The 12,296-nt window shown below is 39.0% G+C and overlaps 1 protein-coding gene across 1 annotated transcript in view; it reads left to right on the top strand.

Moving 5' to 3' along the window:
- Window positions 1–11,112, top strand: part of LOC107095284 (tight junction protein ZO-3-like) — a 26,936-nt gene extending 15,824 nt beyond the window's left edge. Inside the window, exons 13-30 of the mRNA XM_015391301.1 lie at window positions 373–536; window positions 670–746; window positions 878–974; window positions 2,936–3,021; window positions 3,117–3,189; window positions 3,849–3,922; window positions 4,058–4,121; window positions 4,201–4,357; window positions 4,446–4,554; window positions 4,630–4,849; window positions 5,073–5,278; window positions 5,362–5,457; window positions 5,560–5,639; window positions 5,726–5,936; window positions 6,031–6,131; window positions 7,005–7,574; window positions 10,489–10,547; window positions 10,634–11,112. Of these exons, the coding sequence (XP_015246787.1) occupies window positions 373–536; window positions 670–746; window positions 878–974; window positions 2,936–3,021; window positions 3,117–3,189; window positions 3,849–3,922; window positions 4,058–4,121; window positions 4,201–4,357; window positions 4,446–4,554; window positions 4,630–4,849; window positions 5,073–5,278; window positions 5,362–5,457; window positions 5,560–5,639; window positions 5,726–5,936; window positions 6,031–6,131; window positions 7,005–7,574; window positions 10,489–10,547; window positions 10,634–10,766 (2,577 nt within the window). The 3' untranslated portion in view covers window positions 10,767–11,112. The remainder of the gene's footprint in view (window positions 1–372; window positions 537–669; window positions 747–877; window positions 975–2,935; window positions 3,022–3,116; window positions 3,190–3,848; window positions 3,923–4,057; window positions 4,122–4,200; window positions 4,358–4,445; window positions 4,555–4,629; window positions 4,850–5,072; window positions 5,279–5,361; window positions 5,458–5,559; window positions 5,640–5,725; window positions 5,937–6,030; window positions 6,132–7,004; window positions 7,575–10,488; window positions 10,548–10,633) is intronic.
- The last annotated feature ends 1,184 nt before the right edge of the window (window positions 11,113–12,296 follow it).

Consider the following 12,296-nt stretch of genomic DNA (forward strand, 5'->3'; position numbering starts at 1 on the left):
AGATACAGGTACAGATGATGGTCCTCCAAACCCACCCCCATACCTGAAAGAGTTCCCGGAGCGGACACTGGCCAGACTTCACAGCTTTCTCTTATCACTAATCATTTGCTTTTGTTTGATTTAAATACTTTAAGTTACCCCTTGCTCTTATTTCTGTGATTTATTTTTTTCATTTACTTATTCAGGACCAGTTTGACTTTGCTTGATTTGTTTTTGGTTTATTTTTTGACTTTGTATCACATGTGTTTTAAGTTTTTGTTAACTAATAAAATAAAAGTGGCTTTTTACAGAACATGTATGTGGCTGTATTGATCAGAGAACACTTATCAATGAAGCAGCTCTGCTCCAATCAGATACCAATGAACCCATCATGCATCAGTTCCTGAAAATCTGCATGTGTTTCAAAGCATGATTAAAATAAAAAAAAGGTTCATTCAGATATTTACTGGCCAAGAAGCTTTAAATGCTGATCATAGGCGGATCATTTTGAGTGGTCACAATGCAGTTGACCTTCACACAGAGAGCTTCTTTAAGAGGTAATAAGCTGAACATTTACCATTCAAGTCTCAGATTATCATGAATATAGCCACTGGTCCCCCCTCGTCAAACATAACTGAGATTTGTTGTCTTCCTCCTCCCTCACTCCCACCTCCCTCTTTTCTCTTGCAGAGTCCTGCCCGAGGTTTCTCTGCAGCCTCACGTGGAGCCGCCTCGATGGAGCGAAACCAGCGAGCAGCCACAGAAAGGTCTGCATTTCATTCTAGTTTTTTCTCCTTTTCATTAGTTTTTTATCAATTTTTATCAGCTGCTGGACAAAGATGTTGAAACAATTTCCTCAAAAGAAGTATGAAAATGATTTATTTATTGACCTCCACAGCTGACTCGGAGCAAGAATCAGAGGCCAGCTACGCATCTCCCCCCCCCAGGGACACCTCAGGTAGCGGGAACTCGAACCGAGCCAACAGCAGACGCAGGTGAGGCAAACCTTTCAGTTTCATGTGCTTTTTTTATTCACTTTCTACACATAATTTGAAGAGAATCTAGCTGCAGACCTGCACTGTCAGGACAGGAAATTTATTTCAAGCCTTTCAAAGTAAAAGTAAAGTTAGTATACAGGAAATATTTTATGTTCCCGTGTTTATTCTCTTGCTCTTCATAATTGAAATGCATTTGTCTATTCATGAGTTAAATTTTATATATATATATATATATATATATATATATATATATATATATATATATATATATATATATATATATATATATAGCAATGCAAGAAAATAACAAAAATAACAGTTATTTTATAAATACATCTCTTGTTTTTTTTGTTTTTTGTGAGTATTAAATTATATATTCTTTACTCTTTTAGTATTGTTTGTGTTGTTTTTACCTTTGCTGTTGGACCACAATGGAGGGTGTGGGATAGATATCAAATTAACTTAGCTTTGTGTTCTAACAGTGAAATACTGAATACCTAGATACATGAGCAAAATAGATTATAACTTCAGTTTTTTCCCAACAAAACCGTGAAAAAAATGGAAGCAAAAAAAAACATTTAAATGTTAATTTATATTGTTGGAAGTGTTTTTACTGTCAAAACAGCAGATTTAACGGCATGACGTGCAGCGTTTTTTGACAAAATGCCAGAGGGAGTCACAATTGAAACATGCGTCTGTAAGTGACGGATAATGTTGTAATAAGTAAAGGAAAATCACCCAAAAATTATATAATGAAGGAGTTTTTTTCTTGGTCTTTAAATGGATTTAATTGTGCACTCATCTCACAAAAAACATGTAATCTTCTAATAGAATCAGGCAGCACATAGTTGCTGCACGCTGTTCCTGAAGGCTTTCAATAAAACATCTGGAATAAACTTCCTGTCCTAACAGTGCAGGTCTGCAGCCAGACCCCCATAATTTAGGCTCTGCACCAAGAAACATAAAGTTAACTTTATGGAGTTCCTACAAGAAAGCTAATTTCTAGAATTCAGAATATTAAAACCATTGAACTGTTTTTCAAATTTGAATGGTGTTAGAAAATTGCTGTAGTGTAGCTCTCATTTCAGGTTTTTAAAACTATTCAATGTTCTGGGTCATTCATTTAATATGAACTGGTCACTAAAAAAAAACAAAAAACAAAAAAAACATTCCCCGCTCTGTGAATGTTTAGGCCTAAAGTTCAGGTTTACTCTTTGAACAGAGAATAAATCAGCAAAAGGATGTCTGAAAATAATAAAACTACAAATAAGAAGATGTTTAACATAAATGAGGTCATCCTATAACAGTAATAATAACAAAACTGGAAGGTTACGCTTGAGAGCGAGAAACGAGTTTGGTTAGTCTGTCCTAGTCAAACGCAGCCATTCTCTGTTTTCTATTTTTTTAACCCTTGTTGAATAAACTCTGCACACACTGATGCACATGACAGGACTTCCTGTTAGGATTGCACCACATTATTTCAAGTGCTGAGGACCCACAATGCAACAGGATTAAATCCCTCCAGTCCAAATTAAAATGTTCACGTCTGAACCAACCTTTACTGATAGACTTTAAACCTCACACCCCTGAATATTTATGATCCAAACTAAAAATGTATCTTTGTATTTTTAAAGCTGAAGCTCTCTTAGCTCAGACCAACACAGAGGGAAATGATATCTGACTAACAAAATGCTAGTTTGATCAGTGTTATATTTATTATTTTTTGTAATATATATTTTATATATATTTAAGATACATATTTTATATATATATATAGATATCGATAGATATATTTTTTTAAATATTTTTCAGTCTAAATGTATGTTTCTGTCTAATCTTCAGAAGCTGAACTTGATTAGTGAATATTTTAAACGGATAACTGTTGACGTTTCCTTTTTATTCTTTTTTTTTACACTGTTATGGATAAAATGTGACAAATTGGTTCTATGTTTCCTCAGAGTCCTGTCTAAGAAGGCAACTTCAGTCCCTTCAAAGCAGGATCCTCCACGTCAGGTCAAATCCCCGACCCGACCGCCCCCCGATGGTGGGTTTACTCCTTCCTGTGCTCTCACTGTCATTTATCACCAGCAGCAGTAGAACAGCGACCGTTTCTCACCTTCTCACCTCGTTCTTTCTTAGAGTCCTCAGAGTCGGATGAGCTTTCACATCTCAGGAGGTCTGGCAGCTCTGAGGGAGAGGATCAGCGCCGCAGGTACGACAGAAACACCCCGATACACAAACTATGACTTAAACATGTCTGATTACAGTCCAGGTTTCTCATTTATTTATTTAAAGAATGAGCTTAAGTAAAATTCTCCTTTCATTTCATTGACTGATGTTAATGTTTGATTTTTCTTTACATATTTTGAGTAGATGTTTGATTGGCAGAATATAATGAAACATTTCTATTAACTTAAACCTAAAAATTTGAACTAATTATTTCTAATATTTCACACTAAAATAACCTCAATAAGCAGAAATTTATAGTAAATGTATCTTTTATTTGGAGGTCAGTAGTGTTTCCGTTCACTAAATAAAATTTTATTTTATTATTTTTATACATCATGGCAGCTTCTTAAGTTGCACTCATATAAATGACCAGAATTAGAGATAGAACTCTGAAAAACAGATTATATTTGCAAAAATGAACAAATATATGACAGTTAAAATTTTGATGCGTTTTATTTCTCTTAATTCTAATCCGTCTTCCTTGAAGTTCTCTGTTGTTTAATGCGTTTGGTTTTCTCCATCCTGTAGCTTCCTCCTCTATCAGATCAAATTCAGATGAAACCATGAAAAGCTTTTTACCGTCACATGTAAAAATAAAGGAAGGAGGACAGAGCATAACACCTTGTTTTTTTTGTCCTGCAGTGTTCCCCGCGGAGCTAATGGCGGCGGCGCCATCCGATCTGGGATTTCAGTGAAAAATAACCCTCAACTCTACTGTAAGAATCAGGATAAGAACATTTAACTAGTTTCCTCTTTAATGGAGGGTCTCAGTAATTATCACAGTTGAATTTCCTCATATTATTTCCATTTAAAGCATGAAATCGATGATGATGTTTGAATTTCTCTTACAGCCAAACCTGTGGAAGAGCCTCTCTATTTCCTACCTCCAGACTCGTACCCGTCCTCTAATCCTGGGTGAGGATTCATCTGCCTTTAAGCTCAATTAATCAAACATTCCAGCGCTCTGATTTTTTGTCTCCATCTTCTCTTTTAGGTATAGCTCGGATGTAAATACGGTGAGGTTTGTTAAAGGCCGCAGTTTGGGCCTAAGACTGGTGGGAGGCAATGATGTGGGGATCTTTGTAGGTGGAGTTCAGCCAAACAGCCCCGCATATGAAGAGGGGATGAAGGAGGGAGACCAGATCCTGAAGGTAACCTCCTGGGTGGGGCACGTCTTATTATTGGGCTCTCTATAGAGTTTGGAGCCCGAATCAAGGTTTTGGTCCTTGTTTGTTTTAGGTAAATAATATCGATTTTGGCCATTTCACACGAGAAGAAGCTGCCAACTTCCTCCTGAATCTCCCAGCAGGAGAGCGGGTGGAAATATGCACTCAGAAGAAGATGGACAGTAAGTGTGGAGACAGGTGATCATGGCATGAGTTACTTTTAACCTGCATCAACCCTAACGTCCACCCGTCTTTAGTCTACAAGAAGATCACCAAGTCCAGCCTGGGGGACAACTTCTACATCCGTACCCACTTTGACTACGAAACGGACGAGCCCCGGGGCCTAAACTTCACCAGGGGAGAAGTGTTCAGGGTCCTAGATACGATGTACAAGGGGAAGATAGGCAACTGGCTGGCTGTCCGCATGGGGAACGACCTGCATGAGATGGATAAAGGCATCATACCAAACCAGGAGAAGTAAGGAAGGAGGCCCTTCAGCAGTAATATTACAAACTTCACTGTATTATATTACAATTTTATTAACTACTATTGGATGACATGAACGATTATTTCAAAATGTTTGTGTCATATTCTTCCCACAAATTAGCGTCGGTCAATTGGTTAAAATACGTTTAGGTTTTAGGAGTTGACATTGTCAAACTGATTAACCGTCTCCTCCAACCATCGCCTCTCTCTGCAGGGCAGAGAAACTGGCCACCATCGAGCGCTCACAGCGCTCCACTGGAGAGAGGCAGGGTACCGGGCCCAGAGCGGAGTTCTGGAAACTGCGAGGGCTCCGAGGAAACAAGAAGAACGAGAAGAACAACAGACGAAGCCGGGAAGACCTGCTGCAGCTCACAATTCAGGGCAAATTTCCCGCCTACGAGAAGGTCCTCCTGAGGGAAGGTTAGCAGACGGACTTTCTGGGCTCAGAAATCACATCCAGGTCAGTTTTTAAACACTGAATGATTTTTGTTGTTTTTTTCCAGCTAATTTCAAACGACCGATCGTTATCCTGGGACCTCTGAATGATATCGCCATGGAGAAGCTGGTCCATGAGATGCCTGATGAGTATGAGATAGCAGGTTAGTGTTCTGCTCCATCTTTGTTCTTTTCTAACCAGTTTCATATAAAGCGTTGCACGCCCTGGTGTTTGTTCCTGACTGCTTTGAGCTGCGTTCTCACAGAAATGGTTCCTCGCAGCGGAGGAGGAGACAGTAGCTCCACCGTTATTAAACTGGACACTGTAAGAAGAATAGCAGAGAAGGTGAGAAACGACCATCAACATTCAGCTTTAAATATTTTTCTGTCTTGTGTTTATCCTCTGAATGGTTATGGATTTGCTCCCTTTAGGACAAGCACCCCCTGCTGGACATCACTCCAACTGCAGTGGAGCGACTGAACTACATCCAGTACCACCCAATGGTGTTGTTCCTGGACCCCCATAGTCGCAAGGATGTCAAGACCATGAGGCAGAGGTACAACCCCAACTCCAACAAGAGCTCCAGGCGCCTTTACTCACAGGCCGTCAAGATGAAGAAACACGCCAACCACCTGTTCTCAGGTATTTCTCACTGCAGTAAAACTTAAATGTTTCCAGTTTTCCTGTTGAATAAGGCAGTCTGACTCTGGAACGTTCTCCTGACTTTCCCTTTCAGCTTGTATAGAGCTGCAGCCCGGCACCCACAAATGGTACGACACCCTGAAGGACAGCATCCGGCACCAGCAGTCCAAGCCTGTCTGGGTGTCTGAGGTCACGGTATGTCCATTTTAGATTATGTTCAGGAAGTTTTTCAATCCAGGAATGAAACGGCTGCCAGTCTTGATTTAAACTGGAAAACACTGTTTTCAATTTTCATCACATTATTGCTGCAGTTTAACATCCTGTTAATGAGGTGCCTGATCAAAATAGGACAAGTACAGGTAATCCTGTACTGCAAAAACGATCTAGATATAAGTAAGAATATCTTAACTTAAGTGTATTTATCCTTATTTGAACAGGTAAATAAGATTTTCAAATGGAATGAGTGTATTTACTCTTAAAATAAAATAATTAGATAAAATGCACTTAAAATAAGACCATACAATTATTTTGTTTCTTATTTTAAATGTAAATTGTCTTGTTCCATTGGCAAAGTGTCTCACTTACCTCATTAATTCAAGGAGAAAATGCACTTATTTTAGGAAGAAAAAAGGACTTTAGATTTCAGTGTTTTGCAGTGTGTGGGACTGTAAAGAGTAAATCACACGGATTCCCCTCCTGAATCAAACATATCATGTTTGATTTAAACTAAAGCAGGAATGAAACAGAAAAAACTTGTAGTAAATAATCTAATCCCATCGGAGCATCGGTCAATCTTTAGATTCAGACTAAATGAGCTCAGAATTAGGAAGAGGAAAGAAATGTTTTTAAAGTGAAACTGTTGAGTAAAACATCCTCATAGCATTTCCACTTTGTAGACATGAATCTTTATGTTGCAGTTTGCAAACATGTATATGTGCTGATGTACTCGGACTGATTCAGATTATATTGACTACATTTTCTTAGTGGTGGTTAAAGTTTTTATAAGTCAGGTTGTTTTATAATCCAGCTTAATTTCTTTAAATCCTCTTCACTTTCCATTCTGTCCAGCTGGAGAGTGGAGGGGAACAGGACTTGGATGCTCTGGACCCGACCCAGATGGACTACCTGAGTGCCGCCAGTGACCTGGAGGACACAGACGGAGAGGCCATCACAGACGGAGAGGCCTACACTGACAATGAGGACCTGGAGGAGGCCTATCCTGGTCAGAACGTCGCCAGGTTCCCACAAAGCTCCAGAAATCAAGGTGCCGCTTTGGCTCGATCGTCCGAACCGGCCTTGGAGTACGAAACCCCGCCTGTTGAACGAGAGCCGAGTGAGAACGGCTATTCGGACAGAGAAATCCCACCGTTGATGCATGTGCCAGAGCCCAGGTCGACCCGACAGCACGACTACAGCCCGCCCCGGAGTCCCGCTGCAGAGGAAGAGACGTCTCATCGCAGTTTCTCAGACTCTGACTTCGATGCTCTTGATGTCGACCAACGCTCAGATGGACCACCAGATTTTGTAGCCCCCGATCCTTCAAACCGACACTCCATAAACAGACCATCATATGAAGAGGAGGCGCCAGAGAGCCCGCAGCCCGCCCCGCTGTCAGCCATCGAGGAGCGATTAGAGCAGGTTTGTTCAAACAGAAGCTTGATTTTTACAAATGAATTTATTCTAGTTTGCAATTGTTCTTCTGATTTTAGGATTTTTTTCAACATTTTTAAAAACAATTCAGCCTCTAAACTTTATGCAGCTTCATATAGAAGAATAGAATAGATTCCTTATAATTAAAGACCTTAAACATTAGAGAATATTAGGATATGCATTTATCTGGCCTTATTATATTTTAGAAATCAATTTACGATGCTAGTTAGATTTTTTTTTTTTTTACGCAAAGAATGTCCTGTTCAGTTTGGGCCTTTAGGGATTTACCTGAACTGTTCTTTTTTACATGGCGGAACGATTGGATGAATTTAGACTTTATTCTCAAGCTACTTCACAGACGATCAAAGTTAATAATAATTCTTAAATATATGCATGCACCCCACACTACTAATGTTTGGATTAAACTTTGACTGCATGCTTTATGCAGCTGGATATTAAACTGTATTTTTATGCAACAGAAGGATATTTTGATTGATTAAGCAGTGGGACTTGATTAAGATTAATCGCAATAATTACAGGTTCTCTTATAAATTCATTTTTTAATCGCATTTGAATTGACAGCCATGTATCAACAGAATAAAAAAAAATTCATTTTTTTTTCACAAACAATTTTAACAATTAATATACAAGCAGAGCAACACAGATATTAATTGTTTTTCATCCATCACATTGGTTAAAAGTTATAATTGTTCAGTTCTCTTTTAGAAACCTCTAATATTTTATTACTTCTATCGAAGTGTAAAAAGTACATGAACATTCATATAGCAAGGAGGAGTGCTGAGAAGGTTACAAGTACCCGGTCCTCATCTTCTTACAGTCAGCCTCAGTTATTAGGAAATTTCAGACATTCATAAAAATACCAGCTTCCCTGCTGTGTCACACCATTTCCAGTGAGGATTCTTCTCAGCAGTGTGATGAACCTCAACGTCTGTTGTTGTTTCCTGCGTCTGTAAGCCCTGATTAGACTATCGTTTGTCGTATCCACTTCCCAAAAGCCGACTCTGTCAAGTAAATTCACCGAAGGCTGCCTTCTTCGCCTGACTCTCCGCAAACAAAGAAATATCACAATGATAACCAAACTTCCTGAATGTTACGCTACTTAATGCCACCTGAGTGACAAAATCCACCTGGGTGTTTAGTCTATAAATAACACCATGGGGACCCCCATCAGGCTCCTGGGAGCCTCTCACAGAGAAGTTCTGAGTGGCTGGGAGTCAATCACAGAACCATGGTTACAGTTAACCCTTAAAACCCCAAAGAACCAACACTTTTATGCTGCTCGTGTTTAAATACAGAGGATTATGTAAAAAAAATATGCAATTAATTGCCTCAATTTATCTAATGAGTTAAAATCTTAATAATTAGCCAAAATTAATGCTTTAACCCTTTATAGTGCTTAATATACTTAATATACTTTGAAAATCAAACTTTCCAGCCAAGAGTGTTATTGAAGGACAGGACAAGACTTAATTTTTGCCATCAAAATATACAGAAAAAGAAAGAGCCACTTGCCCTAACATAAGAAAAATAACAAAAGCGCTTCCATAAAAAAATTATTAAAAATACTGTTTTTATACATTATTTTTTGCTACATCTCCATCTTAGAACTTTAATGCTGATACAAGCACTTACATTTTTTACTTTTATGACTTGGCTTATTAACTTTTTAACATTTCAATTAGCTTTTTACCTTTTTCTTAACTTAACCTTTTTCAGCTTAGTTTACAGTAGGTAAAATATCATCTAATAAGTGAAATAATAATTTTTAAGGGGTGATCTAAAAATGACTTGCCCGGGAATATTTTAAGGTCTTGGCTCTAGTTTCAAAACAGAAAATGTTTAGGTATACTTTGTCTGGAACCTTTAAGAAATCTAAAACCCTTCAGTCCAAGGCATACGACTGATATTCCTGGACTAGAACCCCCCTGAGTTTACTGTATGGAAGGAAGATGCTTCTGAATCTACAGCAAAACAACACAAAGACAATTTCCCCTTAACTCCCATAATGGTGCTTTCACACACCCCACGCGTTCGAGCAGCAGAAGCAGCCAGTTTACATGCAAAGTCTATGGTTGATGCATATCAAGGGGCATCAAAAGCTCCTGCAGCACATCTAGCAGCAGGAGCAGCGCCTCATGAGCTTCTGAGCAGCACAAGCTTTTGAGCCTCTAAGGCGCTTGACGTGCTTCACAAGCAGAAGATGCTAGAGTTGGAAAAACAGAATTTTTCCTGCTGGATGCGCCACATCAACCAATCAGAGAAGCTGATCTGGGAGCTGGCAGGGAGACAGACACAGCACTGCTGATGCAGTGATCACTGAAACAGTTTAACGCCTAAATTGACTAAAAATGTGGAAACCTGCCGGCAAAATATGTTCCTTTTTATTATCCTGCTGCGTGCAGTTTGGATTATGCACATGGAAAACGCCAACATCTACTTCCAGCTGCCACCAACAGTAGGGGAAAACCCCCAAGAGGCAACCAGGCCTGAGGCGGCGGCTGCTGGTGGGGATTCCCAGTAACAGCGCACCGCCAGTACGTGGGAGTCTGGGCGGCTCCAACAGCAAAATAATATTTTCTGGCAGGATCGTAATCTGGATGAGCGGACTGCACAGTTGATGTTTTTAGCTGGACTTTCTCGAATAAAAATAAAAATACTTTTTACCTGCTGATCACAGCAAATACAGTAAAGCCACTCTCTGCCAATAAACACATGAGCAGCAGGAGCATCAGACGCGTCTGGACACACTCCAGGCACTTTTTTTGCTTTTGAAATCGTGTGTGAATGTAGCATTAATGATAAAGAATACATTAAAATGTACTTTAACATGTATAGTATTTGAATCACTTGCTTTAAATTCACTTTTCGCTCTCTGTTTTAGACACGTATGGCAGAACCACAAGCCCAGGCTGAGGGAAAGAAAGGCCCGGCCTTCATTGTGTGAGTCTCCACTTCCTCCTCATTGGACGGATTCAGTAAAAGCTGACTGGTTCTGGCTGCTGACTCTCTGCTCTGCACCTCCTCAGGTTGGCTCATCACCACCAAGCGGTCCAGTACAGACGGACGCAGATCCAAGGCAGCGACAGCTCCGACGATGACGAGTTTGACGACGATGACGTGGTGGACGACGTGGAATGGGGTCCCGCCACGGAGCTGTAGAGGAACAGGGGATTCAAGATGGCGCCAATAACAGTTTCACTCCATTAACCCATTATTGATTGCTAGATTTTTTAAATGTGTCTAGAGAGGGCAATGTTGTCAAATGTTTGACAAAGCTTCAGAATTTCCCATCGCAAACATTTTGCCCCGCAAACATGAGATCAAAGTGCCTGTTTTTTTTCAGTTTTATATTTATTATGCTTTAAAAATACTTTAAAAAATGTTTGTTATAACTGTTGTAAAATATTAATTCTAGTTATATTAGCAATGATGTCAAACACAGAAGACCACTCATGAAAACAGTTTTTAAAACTTTTCTACAATAAACCATTGTTTCTAATTCAGAATTGGTCTATGAAGTCATTAAACACCAAATGCAAACCTTTTGAGGAATATGCAGAGTACATTTTCTGCTCCACATAAATGTCACAGAAAACTTTAAAATGCAGAGATCATCCTGCTGAAGCCATAAGCCTAATTTTAACAATGATATGAATGACGTTGGCTGCATTCACACTACACGCCTTAATGCTCAATTCTGATTTTTTTGTGAAATCCCATTTTTCTTTTTGTGTTGCTGTTCACATTTGCAGATATATATTAGTCTGCGATTTATGTGATCCCCTGTGTGAACTACATTCATACAACCCAAGCGTCCCTCATGTGCAGTGGAGGATGTAATGATGTCACACGCTCTGTGTTTATGAAAGTAAACATTAATGGTAGTGCTGGAGCGCATCTAGCAATCTTTCCCAACCTTAAAAACTCAATCTTTTCAAGATGGTTTAAACAAAAAAGCCTGCTCTCTGCATTATTGTTCACCCTGATTGTTGTTTATCTTGCCACTTCTGCGTACTAAGACCCAGAATAGTCACCTTTGTCGGGTATTAATGGTATATAGGTCAGATGAATGCGACCTGGACGTTCAGACACAGGTCGCATTTGAAAAGCTCAGATTCGTATCGGATTCAGGACCACATAGACAAGCGGCCTGGGTCGCATCGGAAAAAATCGGATCTGTGTTGTTCAGACAGCCATGAAAAGATCAGATACAGGTGACATTTGGGCAAAAAATCAGATCAGGCTGCAGTGTGAACGCAGCCTTTGATCCACTGAATTAAGAAAAACCCTGAAATGATGTGAAAATCGTTTAAATATAACTGAATGTTTCATACACAGGGAGCTTGTTCATAAAAACTGAAGATTATTATTAAGAGGATCATTATTTTACATTTTATTTGACGGCGGGTTCACTGAAAACTGATGAATAGCTTTTAAAAATGTAAAAAAATATGTATAATTTTTTTTCTAGATGGAATAATACATTAAACATCAAGAATGTTTTGTTGAACTTTCTTTAACAGAGATTTGGAATTAACTACACAGTAAAATATATAAATACACCACCACTAATATCTGGATGAACTGACTATAGACAGGCATCATGTCTGACTGAACTTGTTATCTGAAATAGCAGGATTTGTTTGAAGTTGGTTTTAGAGCAACACCCAGATTTTTTTTTTTTTTTTT

This window comes from Cyprinodon variegatus, unplaced genomic scaffold (genome assembly GCF_000732505.1).
Source record: "Cyprinodon variegatus isolate N-32 unplaced genomic scaffold, C_variegatus-1.0 Scaffold535, whole genome shotgun sequence".
NCBI lineage: Eukaryota > Metazoa > Chordata > Actinopteri > Cyprinodontiformes > Cyprinodontidae > Cyprinodon > Cyprinodon variegatus.